The sequence below is a fragment of the Cyclopterus lumpus genome, chromosome 24 (assembly GCF_009769545.1).
Source record: "Cyclopterus lumpus isolate fCycLum1 chromosome 24, fCycLum1.pri, whole genome shotgun sequence".
Taxonomy (NCBI): Eukaryota; Metazoa; Chordata; class Actinopteri; order Perciformes; family Cyclopteridae; genus Cyclopterus; species Cyclopterus lumpus.
In genome coordinates this window covers 14,309,776-14,333,861 of record NC_046989.1, presented here as the reverse complement: position 1 = coordinate 14,333,861, position 24,086 = coordinate 14,309,776, and the positions used below count along the sequence as shown (strand labels likewise).

At 39.7% G+C, this 24,086-nt stretch overlaps 1 protein-coding gene across 9 annotated transcripts in view; it reads left to right on the top strand.

The window, feature by feature from the left end:
* LOC117727236 (DNA (cytosine-5)-methyltransferase 3A-like) overlaps positions 1–22,995 on the top strand; it is a 45,769-nt gene extending 22,774 nt beyond the window's left edge. For 4 of the 9 annotated variants that reach the window (XM_034527401.1, XM_034527398.1, XM_034527406.1 and 1 more), the window contains 17 exons: positions 7,002–7,205; positions 7,543–7,701; positions 8,179–8,286; positions 8,629–8,776; positions 8,992–9,135; positions 9,536–9,580; positions 10,084–10,163; positions 10,408–10,520; positions 11,428–11,611; positions 12,406–12,490; positions 14,872–15,017; positions 15,205–15,295; positions 15,446–15,594; positions 16,176–16,261; positions 16,400–16,469; positions 17,012–17,130; positions 18,030–22,995. In XM_034527401.1, coding sequence (XP_034383292.1) covers positions 7,002–7,205; positions 7,543–7,701; positions 8,179–8,286; positions 8,629–8,776; positions 8,992–9,135; positions 9,536–9,580; positions 10,084–10,163; positions 10,408–10,520; positions 11,428–11,611; positions 12,406–12,490; positions 14,872–15,017; positions 15,205–15,295; positions 15,446–15,594; positions 16,176–16,261; positions 16,400–16,469; positions 17,012–17,130; positions 18,030–18,171 — 2,073 coding nt within the window. In that variant the 3' untranslated portion in view covers positions 18,172–22,995. Of the gene's footprint in view, positions 1–936; positions 1,029–7,001; positions 7,206–7,542; positions 7,702–8,178; positions 8,287–8,628; positions 8,777–8,991; positions 9,136–9,535; positions 9,581–10,083; positions 10,164–10,407; positions 10,521–11,427; positions 11,612–12,405; positions 12,491–14,871; positions 15,018–15,204; positions 15,296–15,445; positions 15,595–16,175; positions 16,262–16,399; positions 16,470–17,011; positions 17,131–18,029 lie in introns of those variants that run through there. The other 5 variants (XM_034527403.1, XM_034527399.1, XM_034527404.1 and 2 more) reach the window with 3 other exon arrangements.
* Positions 22,996–24,086: the final 1,091 nt, after the last annotated feature.

Sequence of the window (24,086 nt, the reverse complement as noted above, 5' to 3'; positions counted from 1 at the left end):
TTTTTGCTCAACTCATCGATTATTCGACTAATTGTTGCAGCTCTCGTTACAAGCCATGGTATTAATAAAGGCTTGTCATCTAAACTCCACATTTTTACTTCTGCTCCTCTCGACGTGAATGCCGTCTCATCATTTCAACCCTTTTCCTTCAAGAGCCCCAATGATGGTTTGTTGAGTGCATCCCAAAATGTACCCATTGAGCATTATTCCACTATTCTGGACCTTATGTACACTAGCTGGTACCACGACAATCAACCCCTTCGTGAAGCTTCTGTAATCACTGTGGTTGTACATTAACAAGATATTAAAGGACTACCTGTAATGTGAAAAGTGTTACTTTCAGTGATGACCCCACAGAAAAGGATCACCAGCTCTGCAGCTATGTAGCTCTTTGAACCTCTTTAAGCTCATTGTTGTGGTTTAACTCTCACAGGCTTATTTCCAGAAGCAGCGTGTTGTTTATTTGACCCTCAGGTGAAAAGAAATAGGACTCGCCAATGTTGCCTTTTGACTACTTTCTGACTATACAATTTTTATGTCAAGCTTTCGTGTTTGTCAGCTTGATTTTGAGTTCTTCTGCCCTCTAGTGGCCCACAAAAGTGAATTAGTATAGCTGTAAATTATCTTTTCCAGAGTAATATTCAATGCACCTCTTTATTCCACACATTCAGATTATAGACATTCTGTCAGTTTCACTGTTTTTCTTTCTGTGACTAAACTGTCTCATGTGACATGCTGTGGGGTCCTTACCTGAACACATCCTATTGCCTTGTCAACTATGGGTATGGGTGTGTGTTGTTCATCTAAACATCTGTTAGGTGAAGGATCCAGTACATTACACATCTCACTGCTGTGGCCAATCAGCAGAGGGTAAAGAAGACTTGAGGGCGAGTTTAGCCGTGGAGACACTCAGAGGAAGAGGTGGAGGAGGTGAGAGAGAGCGAGAGAGAGAGAGAGAGAGAGAGAGAGAGACGAAGAACATGGCAGAGAGAAAGAGATCCAGGGAGGGAGGATTGCATGTCCGGCATGTAAGTCATTTTCTTTCCTCCTACATGTGTGCACGTGTTGCAGAGAATTCTAGTGTGTGAGGGAATGTGTACTTAAGTATTTTAGTTTTTTTTAAACAGGAAGTGAAGCAAGATGTTTGTTGTTATGTTAGCTGAAGTAAAATGGTGTTAAATTGCACGAAGAATGAAGATTTGAAAGAGTTTTTGAGAGAGTTTGATTGGATTTGACAGAGGTCCTTTTTGTTTACTTTATTATTATTATTTTCGAGGGAAGACAGCAGTTCAGATAAAATAGCAAAAAGTGTTTCCCACTAATTCACTGGCAGCAATGGAATGCAAATGAATCTCTAATCTAACACCCACTAAACCTTTTAGTGTTGCTCAAATGACATGCCCACGTATACCAGCTCTAACTCAGGGGCTAAATTCATGGTTGTTTCATTTGAATTGTCTCTGAATGCTACTGCTGGAAAACACACATTGGAACACATTGGGTCCCAACCTTTTGGGCTTTTGACAAAACCGTTACTCCACCAAAAAAGTTCAATGTTATTCAGTTATTTACAAGATAACAAGCAAAGATTAGAGGGAAGACTAAAAAGTAAGCAAAATAATGTTGAGGAAATACACCCCAAAGTTAGGAATCATTGCTACGTAGAACGTACAGAAGTAAAAAAATAAATAAAGATCACACGTACACTTTTTTTGCATTTAGTTTTTTTTAAATCATCTGAAAACTTTGATACTGTCTTGGTCATCATGTCAACTACCATGGCATGATATTTCTAATGTTATAATAACAGAACACACAGAACAAAAGATGTGGTGCCACTGCTATAAATACCAAATGCCAAAGTATAAAGCTGCATGGTTAACATCAGGTTTTGTATTATTTGAGAAAGAGAGCATTTGAATCGTTTTACACTCTTCTGCCAACCAGAAAAGTGTTGAAAAGCTGTGTTAATATTTTTAAAACATCACAAGATAGACCAATTCCCACTGCCTGGAAAGGCACGTTAATGGCCTTCTCATATGTTGATAATTAGAAAAATAACACCCGGCCACCAGATCATTATGCTACAATCAGTTCAAACATGTTTGAAGTGCCCTTAAACATTCATCAGAGAGCTGTTGTTCGGCCCATGTCATTATAAGAGACCCCCGGGGAGCGCCATGGAAAACCACTGGTTGTGTTCCTTTAATGTGTCCCTCGGCTCCGATCGATGCTAATGAAAGAGCCGCCACTTGGTGTGTTGGCTATTGACAATGTGAGAGAGGGTCTTAACGGTGCTCTTAGTTTTACTGGTTGTGTGTGTGTGTGTGTGTAGACCAATGTCGGGTTCATCTCGAGGTCACGGTCAGTCACGCTCACAAAGGGGGGTGGGGTTTTCAGAAATAGCTCCCTGGCGAGGTCGTTGGGTCAGGAGTCAGGAGTCAAGGGGCCGCACTAAGAGTGAAAACCCTGACCATGCCACAGGGTTCGTCAAAGTTCAGAGTCGTAACTCACAACATTACAACCTCTCTCGGTCGTTCTGCTCCCTCCTGCCTTTATTTGTCCTGCTTTCTTCTGCCTGCCTCAATTTTCAACAACAATCGATTCCGTCGATCACTTTTTAAAATTGTATTTTCCTCATGCATTTTAAACAACAACAACTCTAATATACCTTGGCATGTTTCATTTAATGTGAAACATGCACGACATTACATGTTAGTGCTGTACACTACAAACATGTCATGACTGCTCATATCTGCTGATCTTTGCTGCTCACCAATCTGTATCAGTATTTGCACAGTTGTTGGCCAATGAGAGACAAGATATTGCAGTACAGAAACGCCAAATATACAGAATGTGTGAGGTACTTTAGCTTACACCAGAGAGAAGTGAATTTTAGTCCTGATAACAATACTTCAATAACAATTCAATTCTTATATTCAAAGAATATTATCTTTTTTTGCTCACGTTATTTCTTAGAAATTGTGCATCTTAAAAATCGGTCATCATATAGTTTTTTGTTCCTTTTTACCTATAATATATATATATATATATATATATATATATATATATATATATTTATATATTTATAATATCAAGGTAAGGAGACAGTATTTTTGGGCTTACAGACCTTTCTAAAACAAACTTTATGATTTGTAAAATCTTCCGTGTTCTTGCTATTTAAGTCGGCTATGCTCTTCATAAGAAGCTTCTGGTGTGCACAAATCAAAGGATCATATAAATCAGACGCTGGGTAGTTGTAGATGCTAGGAGGTAATATGGTTTTTAGCTCAGTGCTCGAATGTTTTTGACCTTCATGTTCTGGACAAGGACACAAGACACAACTACATTCCTGAATAGTTTTCAGTCTCAGGAAACAGTTGAACATTGTTCTCTGTAATTTGGTGTCCATTCGATTTAGCACTTAGTAATTATGAAACTGACCTGATTTAAGGAGGTCATCCTTTGTGGGACAACAACGTTACTTTGTACGTCACAGCTACTGACAGTATGTCTGTGTGCACTTTTTGGTTTGTGTGATTTGTAACTTTTGTTAATAGGTAGTTTTAATTGCCATTATTGTTTCCTTTACTGACTTAATCACCCACACCAGCTCTAATTTAGCCACTCATTAGCCCCAATAGGTAGCAAACACAACATTTAATAACGACCGGGAAGTGTGTTGAGCTTTTGGCAGCAGACATAATATTCAGCTCAAAGAAACGCTCAGCAGCGTAGCACAAGAGTTGAATGAGTGGAAGCCTTCCAGTTATCGATAAGAGCAGCATGCTGTTGGTTTTTTAAGGACCCCTCTTCGATAGCATGAAGTTGACCCTCAGAGTGTTGCTTTCACAAAAACCCAAGCCGATGAATACAGATGTGTTTGTCATCAGTGAGTCATTCGCAGCCCTGAAAGCAGCAAAGCTTCCTGATGAGAGTGTTTCCATCAGCTGATGTTGCCAGGCAACAAACACAGTTTCATCCAGTAGGCAGGATTTTCAGGCTGATATCTCATAGCAACACCAGTCAGGTGCAAGTCTTGTTATGAGATGATCCCGTCCACGGCGATTATCAAATTTCACTCACAACAACCAAGTGTGAGCGAGATGAAACTCATGATTGCTGCAGGAAAATGTCGTCCCTAATGCTGCAAGTAGGAATATTGACTAGTTTTATGAAGCAATTTAGGTCAACAAGAACACAAATAGTAAAAGAAACACTCTGAAACATTAAAAGGTACATGTTTAAAATCTGCACGTAGAATTAATAATAAAGATATTCATAGATAATAATCACAGTCCAAAAAAACACACAAAATAATGAAACCTTACAAGAGCGGCAGTTTTATTAACACAAGCCACCGACATTGTGAAAGAAACTTCCAGGTTAAAATAATTATTAGAATACCGTATTAGCATGCTGATGTCACTTTAACTCTAAAGTCAATGTTAATTATGTAACTGCATCAAAACGTTTTCAATGTGTACCAAATCCAAACTATATACTGGTACATACTAACCACAGTACACTGTTTTAACAGTTAATATCAATCAGACGTCAATCAAACATTGACTTTGGGATGTGATTGCCAATTAAATTATACATACTATATACATTATATACAGTATACACAGTACAAAGCTGATCACAGTTTGCATTAAGTATTGATTCACACAGACACTTCAGTTCGGTTGTCGGAAGTATAAATCCAGACTTCTCGTTCATCCCAGATGTTTTAGAAACTAGTGACGACATGTGGAGATTCCCTTAGGGAAGAGTTGAATGAGTATGTGTGTGTGTTGGCCAGTGTGTTTGTGTGTGTGGTCTGTCTATGATCTGTGTAACAGGCTGATGAGGATTTTATGAGGTGAAAGGTCAACAGGAGCGGGGGGAAGAGTGAACTTGTAACCTCGCGGTCAAACGGAGGAGAGAACTGTCACAACCTGACACTCTCACTTTTACTGGCTCACTTCCACTTCCAATTTATGACATCATCCCTCCTCTTCTTCACACGTTTATTTCCTGCTTTCTGTTTTTTTTCTCAAGGAATTGTTCCACTCATTCAGTATGCTAGGTGGTGGTTTTCAGAGTGGAAACCAAATAGTTATCTCTAGTAAGAAGACACATTTCTTTAGGTCATAGAAATGCTCTGAAGGAGTCGTGGGATTTTTACATCTGGGTCACAGTGAGATTATTTCGCTGCTTATTGAATACTATCACTTCTAATTCTTCAAAGGAATAGTCCAAGTTTGGTAAACACTCTTATTTGCTTTCTTGCAGAGGGGAAGATTGATTCCACTCTCATGTCTGTCCATTGAATATGAAGCTATTGCTTCAACTAGTTAGCTTAGCTTAGCATCAAGATTGGACACAGCGGGGAAGAGCTAGCTTAGCCGGTCAAAAGGTAACAACATCAATCAAACAGCACCTCTAGAGTTTAATAATGAACATGTTACATACATGTTCAGTTGTATTACACTTCTGTTTTTGTGCAGATTAAACCAACAAAATATCCCATATTATTTAGTAAGCTTTTGACGTGCTGGTAGGTTTAATTAGATAGAGCTGGCTGTTCCCCCCTGATTCCAGTCTTTATGCTACAGAAATAAATTAAGAGTGGTATTAATCTCCCAAACTATTGTGCGATGCGAGAAACAATTTCCGAAACTTGACACTTTAGGATAAATCAGTATTGTAGTATGACAATCAGTAATAAAGTAGAAAAACTGACTTCATTCCTCAGTTTTTTACTGTTTGACTGTCTCTCACTCTCTCTCTCTCTCTCTCTCTCTCTCTCCTGAACCCACTGAACCCCCACCGCACCCTTTCTCCTCACTCACTTCCTGTTTAGAGGAACAATTAAAGGACTGTTCCTACAGCCCGGGGCATTGAGTCCTTGATCTAGAGCAGCCACCACTTCAGCTGAAGAGACCCACATGAAACATCAGTTATGTAGGCCTTCCTTGAAGGACAGTGTTTGTTCCTGCAGACCAACAGGAGTAAAACAAAAAGGTTGAGGAACTCTTGAGGAAACACACATGAGGGGACGATGCCCTCAGACTTAATTAAGTCAAACATGATCAATGACAATAACGTGGTGAGGACGGTTTGCAGCTGATAGGACAGACACAACGACAATTCAGTGTTGACATTTTGTACTTCATCTTTTACACGTTTGGGTTTTATAATCATATGTTGGCATAATATTTACATCTAATTAAAACACGTACCTGCAAATTAAATGGCAGTTAGATGCATGTTGACTGTTAACATGCATTATATTCAATGACATTCATTGCACACTGTAAATACCACTACAACAAAAGACTGCCCCTCTGATTACATTAAATTAGTTGGTAAATAGCTACTAAAACTCTGTTCCATAACATAATATGGGATATCAAGTTTGATTGATTGATTTATAGTAGAAGAGGAAGTTGTCGTTGTAATGGTATTTGTTTGGGTGGTATTTGTTTGTTTTAGCCGAGCAACTTAAATGGGTAGTCATGATATTCAGTTTATAATAATATGAACATGTAGGAGAGTGGCACATCTTCACAGTTGAGAAGTGCTTGTAAATCTTTTGTATTTTTACTTGATGAGTAATCTCTCAGCTCTGGTGGGGGCGGTTATTCAGAGGTGTTTTCCCCAAAAGGAAAATTTGAAAAAAGTCAGCCTGTTGACTGTAGGCAAAACTAACATAGTGCAGGAGTTCATAGTATGACAATACAATAGATAAGAGAGTCAGTGTTTTTTTTGGTCTTTTTAATTTTAATTTTAAGTAGCTCAAAGGATGCCTATTAAACTGGAGTGTAAGTCCCACAGTGCCCCTGCTTGTGTAGCCTTTTATTGTTTTGTGCTGTATTTAACTACATATAGAGGCAAAGAAGAGGTCCAACAGTTCTGCAAGGATAGATATACAATTCAGCAAGCTGAAAATGACAAAGACACATGTTAAAATACATAAGTAACATAAAATGGTCTCTGTTTTTTCCTCACAGGCAGAGCGACGGGCGTACAGAGAGGCGGAGATGAACATGATGGACGATCTATCAGAAGGCGACTGTCAGAAGGAGGAGGAGTCAGCCAGCCCAGCCCCTCCCCCTTCACAACAACAAACAGCCCCCGCCTCACCAACAGTTGCTGTGACACCGGAGCCAGTTGCCAGTGGAGAAAGGCCCACGCCCAGGGAGATAGAGTACCAGGTGATTCATTATTCTTCTGTAAAGTGTAAAGGTGCAACTGTCTAGTAAATCTAGTAATAAATGGGAAACAATTGTCAAAGCACAAAAGTAGGAGCTTTCAGTCCATGACCTTAATCACAAGAAATGTCATAACTTTGTACTGGAATTTTCAATTTCTGGCCTTGAAGAAATGGTTCCTTTTTTTTTTTTTACATTTCACCTTTTGGACCCAAAATATACAGTGTATATATATATATATATGTATATATTTGGGACATTACTGTTTTGAATTAGTAAATCATCTAATATCACGTGTGCAGGTTAAAACTGGACTCACCTTCTTTTCTGTGCGCTACAGGATGACCGGGGGTTTGGCATCGGTGTTCTGGTGTTCGGGAAGCTGCGAGGTTTCTCTTGGTGGCCCGGCAGAATCGTCTCCTGGTTGATGAGCGGCCGAAGTCGAGCTGCAGACGGAACTCGCTGGGTGATGTGGTTTGGAGACGGCAAGTTCTCAGTGGTGAGTGGATTTATTGAGGAACCCCTTAATAAATGATCAAATACAGATCAAATACAGAGTGATGTCTTTAGGGAAGTAATTTGGCCTTTTAATGCAATAGCTTAACGTTTAACACCCCAAGCTCCACTAGTCTAAATCCATCTATAATGGATAGACAAATATAATGTTACTTTTATTCTGTGTTCAACACTTCATTTGTTCTTAGCAGAAACTTTATTGAGCGGATTTGATTTTTTACTTCAATTTGATAGAAGATGACATTGTTCTTTAGAAGCCCCCCAGAAGACAGATATATGGCACCAAAGCCCTTTGCCTTTTGAGAGATCTTTCTTTAAAAAAGATTTCACTGCTGCACACCAAATGACCTTAATAAAGGATTTCAAGGACATTTTGAGAAGCGGTTTCACCGGTTTTTTCACAAATCATTTCTGGCATTTCCTTTTGATCTTGATGACACTTTCTTACTTTTTTTTGCAGGTTTGTGTGGAGAAGCTGATGCTTCTGAGCTCTTTCTCATCTGCCTTCCACCAGCCCACCTACAACAAACAGTCCATGTACCGGAAAGCCATCTTTGAGGCTCTGCAGGTATCAAACCTGGTATTTTCATCTAGCTCTGCCCATAATTTCTAAGTGGTAACATGTGGGTACATCTCATATTTCTCTTACTCTTCGATCCAGCAACGCTAAGTTTTGTCTTGTAAGTTATACAGATCCCGCGGTAATTTACTTTTTCTACCGCGTCACACTGGGTTTTTATTCACTTGAACTTCGGTAAAATTAGAAACAACCAGCTAAGTATTCAAGTATTAATACCGGCACTTATTTTAATTTTTTTTCAAGTTTGTGTAGAGCCATAATTACCATATTTATCCTTCTTATTTGACATGTGTTTTCTGATTGTGTACCGTGTGTTTATTTTGTGTGGAGGTGGCCAGTGAACGGGCGGGGAGGCCAGTTCCTTCCAGTGATGCGAGCGATGATGCAGATGGGGTGGAGATTCAAACCAGACAGATGATAGAGTGGGCCATGACTGCCTTCCCACCCAAGGGTCCACAATCACTGGAGCCTCCGGAGGGTATACACACATTTAATTTGATATATAATTTACGGAACAGATTGTCTAAAACATTCACATACTGCAAATACTCCTCATAATGGAAAAGTGGTTAAATTGTGGGAAATTAAGATGTGTGTGAACTGAAGGAACTCATCATGTTACATTGAAGATTCTTACTCTACAGTATTTAAGACCACTAAAGACTATTTTTATTTGGTTCTTATACCGCACAGAGGAACGAAATCCATATAAGAAAGTGTACCCGGAGATGTGGTCGGAACCTGAGGCAGCGTACACGCCTCCACCCACCAAGAAACCGCGCAAGAACTTAGCTGAAAAAGCAAAGATCAGAGAGGTGATCGACGAAGGGACCAGAGGTAAACCGATGCCTAGTACACAAATACATTTCAGAGGAGGCAAATACGAAATTAACCCACAACTCCTCTGTATGTTTATTTAAGAATTATCTGAAGTGGAAGTGTGAAAGAACACTTTCACTTAGCGTAAATGTTAAAATCAATTCCAAGAAGTTTTAAGTTCTTTGGCGTGCAGGAAACCCCCTTATTTGTGATTCTTCACATAGTTTTCCTACAGCAAAACATCCAGAATATTTGATCAGAAATGGACTAATTTTACACGAAAAAAAATTATAATACACAAAAAAAGAAAGGTAACCTTTATTACTATAACATTAACATGTACACTTTCTTATTAACTGTTTGTAAGTGTTCACATTCATGGTGTGTTGATGTTTCCTTATGTGTATTTTCTTTCCAGAGCGACTCGTATGCGAGATCAAAGAGAAGACCAGGAACATAGACGGTAAAAGTTTCAGAGTTTTTTCAACCGGCATTCGGAAATGTAGACTTGAATTAAAGAATGGTTTAATTGTGTCCTCTTTGTTTTATACAGTGTTACACAAGGTTTTCTTAACCATGGATATAGAGTTGACTAAAAGCTAATTGATAATATAACATCTTCCTTTGACAGCAAGTTATATGTTTATGGATTCTTTTGGCTTCCATTTTACAAATGTTGCATTCGTCGAAGAGCCACTGTAGCTCAGAGCTAAACATCTCTGGAATTTTTGTTCTTGGTTACATTTTTGGCATCTAGCTGATGCATTTATGCAGCAATAATAATTCACTGGTGTACTGGAGTGAAGGCAAATAGATTAGGAGCTGAAAGGTTATAAATCACAGCGCCTAAAATGTATATTGTTATTGACACATTGCTTTAAAAGTGTCTTTGTGTATTTTTTAATTCCTCCGTAATTGTAATCAAAGGGCTAAATAAAATGTTTTACATATATTACGTTTGTTCAGATATCTGCATCTCCTGTGGAAGCCTCAATGTCTCTCAGGAGCATCCTCTCTTCGGAGGAGCATTGTGTCAGGGCTGCAAAGTAAGAAACCTCTCAAGAAAAGTGGCACTTTGGGTTGTCGATAATTTGATACGGCAATTATGGAATTGTATTAATTGATATTGTGAGATAATTTTACATCATTATGTAAATATATATCCAGCAAATTACAGTAAAAACCAAGTAAGTATTTATTTTACAACAGTTCATTACATACATACATCTCATTAAAACAACGAATACCCCAGCCTCTCTGCCTCTCTCCTGACTTTTGTCTCTCTGGCAGAACTCGTTCCTGGAGTGTGCCTACCAGTACGACGACGACGGCTACCAGTCCTACTGCACCATCTGCTGTGGAGGCAGAGAGGTGCTAATGTGTGGCAACAACAACTGCTGTAGGTCAGTACAGAACGGTGTTTATATGCACTGCAGAGTTTGAGATTGGCAAGCAGCTTCTACTTGTTGCCAGGGCAAGGCTTCGGATTTCACATCGGCAGAAACAATTTACCTAAAAATGTCAACGAGTGATTAACAATATGGCTCCATTTATTGGTAATGGAACCAGACGACCCATGAGGAGCAGATTTCTTTATGTGAGCTAAGTGTATGTTGGCATCCAGGCTCTGGCCATATCACTGCAAATAACCTCAAAGCAGTCATTTTTCATGCAGTGGTGGAAGAAGTATTGTGATCTTAATAGCAATAACACACTGTAAGAATACTCTCCTGCACTCAAAGTCTAAAAGTAAACGTATGGAGTGTGTGTATCCCTAGAATACTCTTAACTTTTTTGTGTTTGATTAATTTCATAGATTATTACTTTGAATTATATTTTGAAGGCATTTCTACCTTTTATTTAACAGTACAGTTTAGAGAGAGAGGGTGATGACATGTGACCAGTTGTGGAAGCAGCATTCAGATATGTAAAAATAACAGTACTGCGGTGCAGAAGTAAAGGTTCTGCAGTCAAAGTACAAAGGTATATTGGAGGCTTTAAATATACTTAAAGTACCAAAAGTAAAAGTACTGAATGGCCCATTTCAGAAGATAACATGTATATAATAATACATTATATCACTGGATTCTACATTGTAATGAGCAGCTGGTAAAGGTGGAGCTCATTTGCTGGGTAACTTAAAATACATAATACCACCTCAATGTATAACTCATTGGGTATCATTGGGTATTAATAACCTGATATTGGCTTCCAAAATAGAGTGGTAAATGGAAATGATCAGTCTACTAAATGATACATCCATATAATAATCATTCAAATAAAGAAGTCTCATGGTGAGTTTGTGTGCAGGTGTTTCTGTGTGGAGTGCGTGGATCTGATGGTGGGTGCCGGCTCGGCGGCGATAGCCATCAAAGAAGACCCCTGGAACTGCTTCATGTGCGGTCCCCGGAACACCTTCGGGTTACTGCGGCGGCGGGACGACTGGCCCTGCAGACTACAACACTTCTTCGCCAACAACCATGAACAGAACTTTGTGAGTCTGACAGCAGCCTTCTTTCCATTCATTTCAGTTCTGTTTTTTCACACCCATTAAATATTAATCTCTTCCTCTCCCCCTTCCTACCATAAACCATTGTTGTCTTTTTTAGGGGGGTGGACAAGGAATCCTTAGGGCCAGATAGCAGGTCAACAGTATATATCACATGACCTCTTTCAGAATCATATAATTACTGGATGATAATTATTGATCTATGAATATATATTCGTCACTTTAATTTTGAAGCTGTCGAGGGTGGAGCTAAGAAGTAGAAAGTAGCATAAAGGGGAAATACTCAAGTAAAGCACATAAAGTAAATGTACCACTGCAGGTGTCATGTATCCAGGGACATTAGTGGTACACGGTCATTAAATGTGCTTTAAAATGTTGGTTAAAATACTTCAATAATATTTTTTCTATCACAATTTTAGCATCTCACATCTCTGGTGACACACACCAGACTACTACTTTTATATATGTACCTGTATTTCTGTACCATACTACGGAACACCCCATTACACCAACTCAGTCCTGACAACATGACGTAATCTAACCTTGCAAGGGACACTAGGTGAAATGCATCACAGTTAAACAACATTAATAACATTAATATCTCGGGGATCTGCTCAGCTATACATGATCCATGAAGGCTAACACATCAGAAAAATGTTCAGATCAGATCTTCATTGTCAATAAAGTTAATGTGTTATGTGCAGCTCTCTGTAAACATTAATATATAATCTTGTTCTCATCGATTTTTTCTTCTTCTTCCTTTTAACTCTTTCTTTTAGGAGCCAGCCAAGTTGTATCCTCCCGTTTCAGCAGAGAAGAGGAAACCAATCAGAGTTCTCTCCCTGTTTGATGGCATTGCCACAGGTACATTATGTGTAGGGCTGGAACTAACGATTATTCACATTATTGATTAATCAATTTATCGGTCAGTCGTTACACCACTTTTGTCCAGACTGAAATGTCTCTACAACTATTGGATGGATTGTCGTGAATGTTTGTACAGACGTTCATGGTCCCCTCATGATGAACAATAACATTGGTGATCTTTTCATTTACCATCATCATTTTAATTTGGTTTACGATCATGTTCACCCAAGAATCAAAACCCCGACATGACGAGAGCTCTTACAAATAACAATGAAACCTTGTGTAGATTGTCAAATCAACAATCTTGCAGAGTGGTGCTCAGAGAACAACCTACTGATCAACGTCAGTAAAACCTCAGTAGAACACAGGAGCTGATTGACTGGTTGATTTGAGAAAAAGAGGAAAAGACACCTCTCCGTCTACATAATGGAGCTGAGGTGGAGCAAGTGCACAGTTCCTGGGAATCAGCATCCCAAAAATCATGACACACATCTTCATCATGGCAAAAGAAATAAGCTGCATTTTTATTGAAACTGAAGTTATTGTCAACTATGACAGAATGTCAATAGAAAGCATCCTGACTTGGAACATTACAAATTGGCATGGGATGTGCTCGGCTCTGGACAGCAGGTGGTAAAAACTGCCCAGAACGTCACCTGCCGAGCATCAGTAACAGTGCCTGCAAAGAGCCCAAAGAATATTAAAACACAATACCCACCTCAGCCTGTTCGCCCGGTTACCAAATGACACAGAAGCATCAGCTGCTGACCACCAGACTTCAGAGCAGCTTCTTTCCTCAGGCTGTTAGACTCCTACATTTTGGTTTGGTTACTTTATTAGTACCCGTAGGTAGACTTGGTTTGCAGTAGAAAACGAGGCATCCATCTCGACATACATTACAACAAACACATACAACCGGACCATTGCACAATCTGATGCAATGGTCAGAGAGTTTCTGTTCTTTAAAGACTGGTTTCCAAACCAAATAAAAAGATAACATTGATTCAATAAAAGCACGATAAAATAAAGTCATCATGATTTTGTTAATGTGGAAGTGGGACAGTTTCCTTAAACGCTGGTGGCCCTTCTTGCACATGGCTTCACAGTTTGCTTCGAGGTTCAGTTTGGAGTCGATCATTTTCCCAAGATATTTATAAGATTGTATACATTCCACAGTCTGACCCTTATTAATGCATATTACTTCATGTGTGTGGGCATGTCTTCTAAAATCAATGATCATATCTTTGGTTTTCGATATGTTTAATTGAAGATATGACTCCTCACACCACTTCACAAAATCGCGGATGACCGGACCGTGGCTGCTCTCATTGTCCTGGAGCCGACTGACAACAGAATCACCTGCATACTTTAAAATGGTTCTATTGTCACCCTCCACCATAGAAAATGCTGTTAATTATTAGTTAATAATAATGCTAATTTGCACCAACACTCTAGTAGATCTACATATTTACCTTGATGGGTGTTTGGGTTATTTTTATGTTATTTGTTTAACCTTTTTTTTTTTTTTTTAAAAAGGTAGCTACCACGAAGGTTTACCTGTATCCTGTGGATTTATATTACTCTTAATAATAAAGAACCTCTCTAATGTACCTATGGCTTTATTTAATTATACCACACTATATTGTAAAGGACTGACCACAGACAACAGGTTTCTGTTAAAAAGAAATTAGTTTACTGACTAAATAATATTTAACCTGTCTGGTATACTCCTCACACACACCCGCAGTCCGCAGCGGCGTCCTCAGCAACTCCAGATCCACACGGGTCCATTCACACCCAACTTCCGACAACACCTCTCAAGATTATGGCCATACAGGTGGCGTAACGTCCCCCTCTCCAGTGTTTCCCCCGCTGTTCGTACCACACCAAACGGTCTACCTCCAGGGTCACCTGTCTCTCTACCGTTTTGTTTCTCCTTCCGCCGCTCTCCCTTTCCCCTTCTTCTATGTTAAACCCCGCCCCCACCTTTTCCTATCACCAATTACCGCAGGTGAGACGGAATGACACCTCGCGTATCAAATCAAAACAGATAGCGCCACCTCACGGCACAAGCTTCATTTACCCACAGTGGGCCTTCGATATTGTTTAGAATTGTTTATTTATATCACTTTAACGAGTTACCTCCTACCTTATTTATGACTAACTTCTCTCACTTATCCACTTAACCTAAATTACTGTCAGGTTAATTACCTTACAGAGTTATTTAATTTAACTTATTAAAAAACAACTTGTTGTAATGGTGTACCTTTCCCACAGGGCTAAATTTTTATGCAACACAAAGGGATTTCTTTGCGCAACCATGGAATTGTGGTATATTTACCTTGAACCTGTGTGTGTGTGTACGTGTGTGCACACAGGTCTGTTGGTGCTGAAAGATTTGGGCATGCAGGTTGGCAAGTACGTGGCGTCTGAGGTGTGTGAGGACTCCATCACTGTCGGCATGGTCCGACACCAGGGTCGCATCATGTACGTTGGTGACGTACGTAACGTAACACGCAAACATGTGAGTGAAACTCTTCTTTGATTCTACATACATACAGATTCATACATCAGATCACACAATGCAGTTAAGTGTAAATACAGCATAAGAGGAAAATGCTTATTTCATCGTACGTGCTCGTTGATGGCTTTTGATTGTTCTATTCCACCAAACTCAATCCTTCTGTGCTGATGTTAACTCGTGCCGTTAGATCGAGGAGTGGGGGCCATTCGACCTGGTGATAGGAGGAAGCCCCTGCAACGACCTCTCCATAGTCAACCCAGCGAGGAAAGGCCTTTTCGGTAAGAGGCAGTCTTTGAATCTGTCTGGGTTCAAATTTACACCAGACTATATCAATATTCTGCTATAATTATTTTTTTTATATACAACACAATTGATTAGGATAGATTAAATTAAATATGGAGGCTGAATTTGTACTGTTTTCCCCGCAGAGGGAACAGGAAGGTTGTTTTTCGAGTTTTACCGCCTGCTGCACGAGGCTCGACCAAAAACGGGTGACGAGCGTCCATTCTACTGGCTGTTTGAGAACGTGGTGGCAATGGGAGTCAGCGACAAACGGGACATCTCCCGCTTTTTAGAGGTACAGTAGCACGAACACAGCCATTAAATACAGTTATATAGATACATGTATATTACTCCAAAGGATCCCACAGTTGGGAAATATGAAGTCACATTCAGATGTACTGCTCTGTCGGGAAATGTAAACCACACATTATTTAATGCATTTTGACTACAGAGTTTTGAAATGCTTTTATCTACAGAAAGCAAAAAGCGAACTGAATATAAAAACAAAAAAACAAAGTGCTTGGGGGGAACAATGGGGGGAAAAAGACAGAATGAACATAAAACAGGGATAGAATGTCATAATTAACGTTTCTTTTCTACATCAATGTTGGATATCAGTGCTCTACCAATCAGCGCCTTCGTCTCTGAGGCTATAAATCAACACAAAAATAACCTACGTTTCAGAAATAAAGGTACAATCTTATCTAAACCATTAAACGTGCGCAAAATGCCTTTTTTTGCCTTCACTTGGCATTATTATTAGGACCAAAAGACATTTTATCATTGCATTGTTAATATTCACAGACTTACATTATGACAAACAGGAAAATGTGTATATTAAGTGAAACAGGAAGTGAACCTGCTGCTCCTCTGTAGTGTAACCCAGTGATGATTGACGCCAAAGAGGTCTCTGCTGCCCACCGCGCTCGCTATTTCTGGGGAAACCTGCCAGGCATGTCCAGGTGATACAAACACACATACCATTGTTATGATCCGTTACATTTTAGTTGATTTGATGACAAGTCTGATTTGTTTAATAAATCAAATCCAAATTAAAATCAACATTAATATTTTGGCACCTTTTATTCTTCACCTTTTAGACCTTTGGCAGCCATGATGAATGACAGGCTGGACCTACAAGAGTGCCTCGAGCACGGGCGCACAGCCAAGGTATCTATCCACCTCTGTGAGAGTGAGTGTGTGTGTGTGTGTCTCTGCTCATTATCATATAATATCCAAAAAGTTTGGAAAGTAAAATGCCAAATGTAAAAAAATATTTAATGTTACTTTCTTTTTTCAAAAACAAAAATTTGAGGGGGAGAAAAGGTTGTAAATTGGCAGACAATCAATATCAGGGGTATCAAATAATGAAATGATACTCCTGCAGCATCTAAAAGTTAATGGGATGTTTAGAAATTGAATATTTCTCCTTTGAGCATAAATATACAGTATAAAATAGACTGTAGAGTAATTCTGCCATTGATGTCCATTTTTACTGCATTTTCTTCCTTCTACTCTCTCACATTCTCTCCCAGCCAGAGGGCCTGTCAGTCATTTCTTTAGCAAATGCTCACTTGTTAACGATGATTTTTTTCAAATCCCAATGCATTGTAGAAAAGGGGGATCGCTTTAGGATTAAAAAAGGGTTTGTGTGTGTGTGTCTGTCTGTGTTTGTGTTTTTGTGTGTGCTTGGTTCTGGATGTTAATTCCAGTTTGAGAAGTTGCGTACGATAACGACACGCTCCAACTCTGTGAAGCAGGGGAAAGACGAGCATTTCCCCGTCTTCATGGACAGCAAGGAGGACATCCTCTGGTGTACCGAGATGGAAAGGTACAGTGGTTTGTGTTTGTGTCTCATGTGGATTATGTTCATGTTTCTGATCAGCTTGGTTGTGCTACTTAATTAACTCAGTTTATTAGACAAGTGTTCTATCTCTGTGTGTTCAAACTCACATTTGTGGCCCAATCCAGACTGTCTCTCATCTATTTGTGCAGCATTAAGAGTGTTTTCTGTCAAAACAACTTTAATTAAACATGCGTATATTTGGACCAACTTAATCCCTATATTTCTAATTGACCAGATTTAGATTCCCATTCCAATTGTATGTCCTATTAATTAAAAAGGTTGACACGGTCCTTTATGCAGCGAACACAGAAGATGTCTAGTTTGACACAACTTTAGGCCTGACAGTTTAAGGAGCTCCCCAATAAAAGCCCTCTAACGGTCCGTGCTATACACAGTGCCTGCTCTACAAAGGGGAAATAATAAAGATGATTGAACCCATTACCCATGTGAACACAACAACATCAGCGAGCATGACGACGCCTGTCACTTCAAATCGTAGTCTTGAGACTCGACATTCAGTCCTTGGGGATTCCTCCAAATGAAAGGTCTTGTAATGTGTGTGACACCCTGTCGCCAGTCAGTCATGGAGCGTGAAAACCAGACTCCTGATTACAAGACAGCCAGCTGTGTAGTGTGAACAGAACAGCGATCGGACAAAAGTCGTCTCGTCTGAAAGTCGTGTTGTGTGAACTCGGCTTTACAAAATACTTCCACAGATAGAAAGTGAAGAGAAAACCCAGATAAGATGCGTACTATGAGTCTCTTAAATCATGAAATAATCAATCACTCAATACAACATAATTTGTTTTAATTCAAGACATATTTTAATCATAAAATGACGTGTGTGTGTGTGTGTGTGTGTGTGTGTGTGTGTGTGTCTCTAGGGTGTTTGGTTTCCCTGTCCACTACACCGACGTGTCCAACATGAGTCGTCTCGCCAGGCAAAGGCTGCTGGGTCGTTCCTGGAGCGTCCCCGTCATCAGGCACCTCTTCGCCCCGCTCAAAGAGTACTTCGCCTGCAACTAGTCACAAACCAACTCTCTCTCATACACACACACACACACACACAGAGTATGTAATAATGACAGGCACACAGTATAGAGCTTGCACATGAAGGTTGGCACAGAGGTCCGGGCACACACACACACACACACACACACACACACACACACACACACATACACACACACTGTATAAGACTGCTTCCCTAGATACCATGTAGACCACTGACTGATCATAGTCCCCAGGTGCTACCTTGCTGATTTACACACACACACACACACACACACACACAGGTGCAGGGTTTCTGTACCGTCTTCACACACAAGCTTCCTGTCCGACCTTGAAACTGATGTCTTCTAGCTTTACTGTGTCATAACAGCTGGGGTACGAACCTCCAGGGGGCCCAAAGCTTACAAAGAAACCCTAACCTTCTGTTTCCAATATCCTTGAATCAACACACTTCTGACCCAAAACATGTTACTGTATTCATGTATAGTGATAGTGCTGCAGGTGCAGTGCAATGAACACAAATATACAAACACAAACAGCAGTTTATGCTTTTGGTGCTGGTCAGGCAGCGATAAAGTCCAAATGGTGCAACTTTAATACAACACTTTTAAAGTTTTTGATGCCCGTGGAGACGGGACGGTCTCTGGTTGTTTTGTGTCCCTAATTTAGCTTACAAGCAGGTGGGGGCAACACTAAGCAAGAGACGTGGATTATTAAGGTCTATATATTTGTGAGAAGAAAAAAAAAAATTGTCAATATGATTAAATAGATTCATATTTAGTAAATCAGACTGTAATTTGTTATGTTGCTTTTGTTGGAAAAGCTGCTCTGGAGTAACAAATAATTGACAAATTTAAAACGGAAGTTTGTGTCGCAAAATAATACAAAAAAAGGTATTTTTCTGAGGGAGACCACGTTTCTCTGAAATCTTGTCAGTCATTCCCGCAATATGAAATACGAAAATAATATATATATATATATGCTTTGGTGAATATGGGGCGGTATTCTGCACACTTGTAGCATTTTAACACACTCGCATGTGTATTGCATTGGTTACTGTTAACTGTTGCTCAATCGATGTTCATTGAGTTCATCGTAATAGAGCAAACTGATACTGTATGTCACTTTATCATGTCACTTGCCTGATAGAAGCTTTATACTCACAATACTTTGGCCTTTGAGATTGGATGTTACATTTAATATCTGCATAAAGTGCCAGGAAACATATCTGGATCGTAGATGTCAGAAGACTGTAACCAACCTTAGCCGACTTATTACTTCATTTGACTTATCCTGCGGTGAAGAGAACACGGTTGATGTGCTGATGTTCTGGAGTGAAGTTTGTGTTCAGATAATCTATAGACAAGCAGTTATACTGTGAAACGAGGCTGTAACGTAGTCTTTCTATGTAGCCTTGTTGTAGCCCTGTGACCTTTAAGATCATGAACACCTGCCAACGTCATTTAATTTTTTGTTGGCTAGCTATTTAAAGGATTGGAGATTGTATCTACATTTTATATACAATATATGTATTGTTCATGGCATTGTTAAATACACACACACACACATACATCTTTTTATGACGCTGTTATTACACCGCATTACATTTTGTGTCAAATTCTCAATAGCTAGACAGAAATGTTTCATTTGAAGAACATTTGAAAAAACCTTCCTCCTTCCTGCCAGTTTCTCACACCAATTTCTGGATGTTTGCAATTACTTACACACTTATTGCGTAATTAACACTCAGAGGTAAACATCTCACTTCTGTGTCAAAGGTAAACGCTGCAATCAAAACCTCACTTTTCAAAATGGCACTTGTGCTACAAAATGAAACACAGGAGCACCGTTTGAATGATTCTTTCAAAGACAACACACTGATGTACCAACACGGCTTCTGTTCCCTCACAAAGAGCTGACCTGAGGTCTGTTTGTAGTGTTCAGTTAGTGTGGAGGTGTTCAGGTGTGTGTCGCAGTTTGAATACGAAGTGTTTCCCCAATCATTGCAAGAGATTTCAAAAGTTGTGGAACTGCAAACAAAATTGCAAATCAAAAAATGTGTTTGTACTTTTGGTGCCGTTGTCCATGGTTACCAAAGTACAAACAATTTTGATGCTTTTGTCGACGGATTCACTTTAAGCAATTGGAAAAAGAAAAGCCTGTCACAGGTTTTGCTCTGAGGCACGATGAACCCAACAAGTTTAAATTCATCCAGTGAGATTATTCCTCCCTCCAGAGCAGCTCTGCCTCGAGGAACATTAAACTGAAAACCTTTTAGGGAGTTCCGAGTCTCGCTCACACTCAGTGGGGAGTAAACCTGGACCGTCGTGACTAATATGCAGCTTCACTTCTTCTTGTCTGGTGAAAAAGTAAAAACTAGGCACAGTCCTCCGGCTCTTGCAGTTACGCTCCCACTTTGCTTCTTAGGGATCCAAAATGTCCTCCTGTTACAGCAGCGACATCCACTGAAACCAGAGCCAGGCCTTTACTGTGTCAACACAATGCTGGTTTTCTACTTCCTACGACTGAGACAGACAGCCCTGTGTGAATAACTGATGCTTGCTTATACCATATGCCTGTGTCAGGGTTTCTTATGCCTTTTTGCCCAATGCATGCTGGGATAAACTCTGTGACCATGAATAGGAATAAGCAAGTGAAGAAAATGGCTCGTCATGATATAGAATGCGTGTGTGTGTGTGTGTGTGTGTGTGTGTGTGTGTGTGTGTGTGTGTGTGGACGTCCCTTCATTCTGGTGTCTTGTTTACACAGGGCTGTCTTTAGAGCAAACATCTCTTTCAGTCTGGTGCTTTTGGTCTTCAGGTGACCATCTTTTTCCAGGAAGCCTTCCGATCCTCTGACCTTCCTCAGATACCAGCGAACAACTGGACACATGCAGTCTATGCTGACAGACACACACACACACACACACACACACTCACACACAGATACAAAAAACAGCAACAAACCAGCAGGTTTAACTTTTTTTTCCATCATGTTTACTCTTCGATTATACAACCAACCTTCAGGTGCTTTTAAAACTCTTTTTTACAGTTCTCATGCAGGTTACACACACACGCACACACACACACACACATTTGCTGGAAACACAGTGCCGACATTCACGCTTTCTCTACACTCCTTTAGCTACGTAAAAAAATCAACACACACACACATGCATACACACTGTGTTTTTGCCCGCAGCCTGTTGCCAACAGGCTTCCCACGGCGCCGCCGGGTGTGACATCAGTACCCTGCGTCGCTTGGTGCTCCCAAACCTCAACCCCAGACCCCCTCCCTCCCCCCGAACCCCTCCGGTGCTGCATGTCAGTCAGTCAGTGTAATCTCCGATTCCATGTTAGATTAGGGAGTAATGATAATAATAATCATGGTAATAATAATTACAATAATAATCTGTTATTGTGTGTGTGTACTGTTCCAGGTTGGTGCTCAGTTCAGTTCAGTCTCAGTCGAGAGGGGAGAGAGCAAGGCTAGAGAAAGCATATATTACAGTTAGTATAGTGACTTGTTCTATTGTACCCAATGATGCCGGAAGAAATGTTGAACCGAAGAGCTAATGGACTCTCAAACAAGAGCGAGTTGAAATAACGCGGAAGGAAGCGTGCGTTGTAGCAGAGGAAACTATCAATATTCTTAATCAATACATACTCAAGAATAATATCTGAAAGGATCCGGGTGAGAACTCTCTCCTTTTCAGAACAAGTGTTAAAGTTAAAATTAAAACAAATGGCAGACAAATAACGGAAGGTTCAAAACCTCTCACGGGGTGCTGAAATAACTGAGGGGTCACCAGATGATTTAAGGGTTAAAGAAACACATTTATCACGGAAAAAATATATTTTTTCGTACTAAAAAAACTTTATTTTTTGCTTTTCTTTGCTTAATATTGAATACCCTGACCTCCTTTGGGTTTATACGAATCCACCTAAAGGAGACACATACAACCAAACAGATTACTGTGTTATGGCTTAATAAACAAATCCAGACCAAAAAGAGAGATTTAACTCTGGACTTTAAAGAAGATGCCATTTTTAATTAATGAGCTCCTGTCTACTTGGAGTCCGATCTGATATCTAAAATTGGACCTCTCTTTAGTGCTAATGAGATGTTTGTAAACAGGAAGACATGAAACGCTGTGTCGTCTTTAAATTGAATTTCGAAGGATACTATATATTATACATGAAACACGTTTCCTGAAATAATATCGACATATTAAATCTGTTGTTGCTTTATTGTAAAAGAAAGTGGAAAACCACCACGTCTGCTCATTTCCGCGTAATTTCCTCCTGCATCAGTTTGAGAGTGAAAGAGAGGAATGGAGTCGATACTTTCAAACGATGTGTGACGCGGTGATGATGTTTCTGTTCGCCTGTCAACAGCTTTTAGGCTGAATGATGCGCTGTTTTCAACACTGATACATTTACAAACACATAAATCCCACTCACACACACACACACACACACACACACACACACGGTTATTAACACACAGACGTAGAGACACATGCATCACACCTACAAAGACAGAGCAGACACTCATCTCATGGACTAAAGGAAAGATGAGCTTTTAAGAAAAGGAGGACCTGGTGGTGTTTCAAAAGGTGCTACAATTTTATCTGAAAATAAGAAAAGTATATTGTTAGGAGTATAAATCAAGTTTGTCTTTACAATGACTGTATTTAAGTTTGTCGTAGTAATGAAAAGGCACTATTATTATTTTACTCTTGTATGAATATGAACTAATTAAAAAGGCATTTTAACTTTGTACTTGAACAATGTAAGAAATGAACCGTGAATAAAAAAAAAAGACTGTTTCTTGTGATTTAGTCTAAAGGCTGAGTGTTCATTATTCATGTCAGTTAACGGTCATGTGGTGTTTTAATTTTTGAACGGCGTATTGTCTTTCAGTTCCCTCAGACAAACTTTGCTTTGCATGAAATCCATAACACTCACGCATTTTCTCTTGCAAACAACTTTTTGTCGCCTTGCGAAATTAGTTTTTGAGGACAGCAGGAGCTGGCCTACTATTCTAAACTCTTTCTGTTATGAATAACAATTATATTTAGAAGTCTACTAATATTAGTTTATGTCTGTGTCTATGTATTTTTAAATAGAGTACATGTTGAGGGTTTTCTGTGTTGATTGAAAGAATGAAAGAAATTCCTCTTTTACCAAAAGTGCTTAGAAATGTTCTAATTAGCCATCATGTTGATGGGAAAGTTTGGGGCACTAATTATGGACAATAAGTATCTTGGCACTGTTAATAAATGTGTCGGCCCTGTTCTCGAAAATAGTTTGTGTTGGTTTTATATTGCCAGCAGGAAAGTCTGGAGTTGCAAACGGCTTCAGTTCTTCAGTACACGCACTCTGCAAGTACAAGTACACATATTTTACTCAGCTACCAGGGTATTGAAGTCCCAGTTGGACATAAATTCTTATTATGAAAGGTTCTTTACAATATATTCAGAACATCATTTAGGCAGCAACAATCAATTTGCTATGTGAAGATATAGAGGAGTATAAAGATGGCTGCCTGAGCAGAGAGTGGAGATGCTCTCCCTCTGTACAATCTGAGCTGCTCTGTGCTTTGTTGACATCGCTGGGCCGGCCACCGCCACATTATAGTGGCTGTTAGTTCGCTCTTATGGCGGTTAACGCCTTCCCAAAGTGCAGCAAGCTCCCAACTGTCACAGCGCCATGCTGCCAAGAAGGAGGGCCCCGTCTCCATACTGGGGTCCTTCAGACACATATTGCTGCCTTCAAGTGCTCCTTGTAAACTCTTGGGAGTGGACACGCAGCAGCATTCAAGTGCTCTCGGTAATTAATTATACCAAACTGGTGGTGCGGCCTAAGATGAATCTCTTTTTTGTTGTTGTGTTTCATCTTAGATCAGTAGAGCATTTATTTTGTGAC